The following is a 3,501-nucleotide window of genomic DNA, read 5'->3' on the forward strand; positions in this document are numbered from 1 at the left end:
AGGCCTACGCAATCTTCAGAATATTGCGCCTATTGTTCAAAAAATGTGAATATCAAAGACAAATATACATATCCAAAGGTGATGGATAGCCAATTTCATGTCATCAGGACCGTATTTGCCACGGGAGTGGGGATTTGAAAATGTGAAGCATCTAGGGTCAGGGAAAAATTGCCAAAAATAAATTGTTTAAAAATAAAATGAAATGAATTTTTAAAAATGAATATTTTCTCTATATGAAATATAGGTGATAAAGATGATGTGTGACCGAAATGATAGAATTGTGATTATTATAAAGTAAAGGATGACAACTCTGATGCAGTGAGTGACCCTCTGATAAACCAACCATTTCTTTTGCACCACACACACCATCAGGTGATGACATTCTCCATGCTCTTGGCCTGTCGGCCAACAATGAATCTTTTCGTGAACTTATGTTGCCATGCCACTCTGGATGCATTGAAAACCGGCTTAGGCAGTGGCTTATCTAGGGCGCCCCCACTCCTCCCAATCACCTAAAATCACCTTATTATGCGAATTAGCGCCCCTGAACTGATCATCGAGCGCCCCCTCCTTCACCTTCGCGCCCCTTCCCCCCATCGGCACTGACTTTAGGAATACCAAGGAGGTATAAAAAACAGGTACTGGCTACGGGTCGTCTGATTTATGGGTATCGTTTTGTACTTCGAGATGTTGCAACCCGTATCATCACGACTAGTTAGGAAGGTATTTAAAGAAACACCAACACATCGAAGGTTGGCATAAACCGGTAATGATAACCAACAATTCTAAGATTATACTTCCCAAAGTTAGGTAGACTTAGATCTACCAACAAAACTCCAATTCACTTTCCTGCTAAATTCACTCTTTCTTTAAATTTAAAGCCATGTTCCGCAGAAAATAAAGATACATTGTTCAACTGATTTTTTGATAGGCATTTAAAAATTAGAGGAAAGTCCATCCATCCTTTTCCTATCAGGTTTGAAATATTCAAAAATCTGTATCTCATTAACCGTTCTCGAGTTTTTCGTCAAACATCCTTCGTCTTATGAAATGGAAATTTTTATGATATTTGCTTTTCTCTTTTGTGGTGCACCACCGTATTTATTCATTCATCAATATATTATGTCTCTAACTTTAATTAATAGCAATTAATAATAATCAATCATTCTACTATAATTCTCTAACTTTATATATTTTTTTTCTTTCTGGGTTCAAACTTTGTTTTATTGATTGAGAATAACTTTTATTTTGTATTAATTTCAATTTTTTTTTAATTGTGCTATTTTTATTTTACTCATGTTTTTTGTGTTTGTTGTATTTGTTATGAAGGCCTCTTTGAGTCAGCCTAGCTGTAAGAGCTACCCCCGTAAAAGAAAGTTGAATAAATAAATGAACTGTTGTACCACATATAAACATTGTTTTTTCTCCGGAGCCTGGCCTTAAAGATTCTGCAATCATCTTTCTTTCACTCACGTACCCCGGACGGACGACTCACCCGGCTTGCCTTTCTTCATGCAGCAGGTAGTGAAATTTGTTTGTGCACTCTTAATTTCTCTCATTAATTAACCGACGGACTTTTCTAGTCAGCTCCACAAATATGGAATAATAATGGTACTGTTAAGAAACTTATGCCTCAATGACGTCATGACCTTTCGGACAGAGGAGGGCGATAGTTAAATAATTTAGCGCAAGAGGCTGCGACTTCATCCCATATAAAAACACCAGAACGTAGGAATGTGATCTCCTCTTTATTGTATATGTTATTTTTTTTTACCTTTCTTTAATTTTGTAATATTAATTGTTATACAGTCGATTGATTTTTTATTTTGTTTGTTAAATTTTACCCTTTTTTTTTGTTTGTACGAACGCACCAATTGATATTGAGTGCCACCGATTTTTATGTTCAAATCATAGAGCTATTCTTATTATATCTCTATGGTTCAAATAAATGAATAAGTAGGACGCCACCCATCGGCTGAAAAAGAGAACATTTGTAAGAACAAAGATGGCGGCTACCAGTGATTCTAGTTCCGCAAAGATGAGTAGATTGCAGATCTGTCTGTGTCTTGTAGGATTTCTTGTAGGTTCAGCGCCCTGATTTTTGTTTTTTGCTGTAGTATAATACGACGTAGTTTAAACTAGAACCTTGGGCTAAACTCTATTGTAAGGCCCTTAGGCCTAAGCTAAACCGTCTAAACAGAGCAAGGATTGTTTTGTAAGCCTAACTTAGGCTATCCTACGCCTGATAGGTAGGGTACTAGGGCCTACCGGCTCGGTCGGCCTACCGTCCTAGCCTTCTAGGCTAGGGCCACTTTTTAATTGTTAGCAGTACAACGTGCAGTCATGGCCGCTAATGCCTACTGCTTGGCTACTACAACTACAGTAGGACTAGGCCTAAGCCTAGTAGTATACAACAAACAAAATCAGAGCAAAAAAAAAGGCATATTAAGGAATATGCGTTCTCAAAGTCTAAAGAAAGCGACGTCTACCTAGCTAGGGCCTCCGTCTTAGTTTATTATTTTTTCTTTAAACAAAATTTTAATCAGATGTTTCAGTAATTTACTTATTAATATTATTTTTTTGTTAAATAAGCTAAAGTACTAGCTTACTTAGGCCTACTTAACTGTATTTTGATTTTTGAAGTATTTTATTTATTGTTGTGAATTTTTGGAGTAATTATTTTTTACGGACCACAATGTAAATAAATTGACTTTTGTGTATTTTTATCTGAATTTAAATTTTATATTATGGTGTATGAATGGAATAAAAATAAATTGAAATTGTTGATGTTGGTTTTGTTTTCTCAATATTTATGTTCCTAGCTAAGGTAGAGACTGGGTTATGTTACTGCATATACTGTATTGTATTGGATATGGTATTATATATACGTAGTAGGCTTCTCTACAGCCGACATGACATGATAGAGTAATGATAAATAGAATTAATAATTAATACTGTAATATTAATTAACTTATTTTTCATGTATCCTAGGATTTCCTTGGAGTTGGTATGTTGATTCCACATATCACCAATTATTTATCAAGTCTTGGGGCAACGCCAGGAGTTATAGGAGCTGTCAGTGAGTATATCATGGCTGCCATTCTTGTTTTATCCGATATTTATTCAGCAATGTTACCGGAAGCACTACAAACTTTAAGTGAACATTAGAGGAAAACTTATATGATTTTTCCAGAACTGTTTGGGGTATGGGGTATACATGAATTTGACATGTCAAAAAGTGTTTCTTAGTCTGAATGCAAAAGGGCGTCGGATGCAAGTTCATGTTCTTTCATTTTTTATTCTCTTCAGTTACATTTCAATAATTTATTTAAAATGTTATTCAATGCATTAACCTGCTAGTGTTTTCTGAATTTCTCCCTTGGTTGTAACTAATATAAAACTATGTATACAACAGGGTTGTATCCAAGATTCATTAAGAGGAAATTCCTACGAGAACCAGGGGCTCATGATTCACAAAGGTCCTGTCTCTTATACGCATCT

The 3,501-nt window shown here is 35.4% G+C and overlaps 1 protein-coding gene across 2 annotated transcripts in view; it reads left to right on the plus strand.

Moving 5' to 3' along the window:
• The first annotated feature begins 1,964 nt into the window (after window positions 1–1,964).
• LOC117121329 (major facilitator superfamily domain-containing protein 9-like) overlaps window positions 1,965–3,501 on the plus strand; it is a 13,368-nt gene continuing 11,831 nt past the window's right edge. The window contains exons 1-2 of one of the 2 annotated variants that reach the window (XM_033266671.1): window positions 1,965–2,080; window positions 2,992–3,079. In XM_033266671.1, coding sequence (XP_033122562.1) covers window positions 2,006–2,080; window positions 2,992–3,079 — 163 coding nt within the window. In that variant the 5' untranslated portion in view covers window positions 1,965–2,005. The remainder of the gene's footprint in view (window positions 2,081–2,991; window positions 3,080–3,501) is intronic. The other variant, XM_033266603.1, reaches the window with a different exon arrangement.

Source organism: Anneissia japonica, unplaced genomic scaffold, assembly GCF_011630105.1.
Source record: "Anneissia japonica isolate Jap-2015-1 unplaced genomic scaffold, ASM1163010v1 scaffold287957_len1322810_cov207, whole genome shotgun sequence".
NCBI lineage: Eukaryota > Metazoa > Echinodermata > Crinoidea > Comatulida > Comatulidae > Anneissia > Anneissia japonica.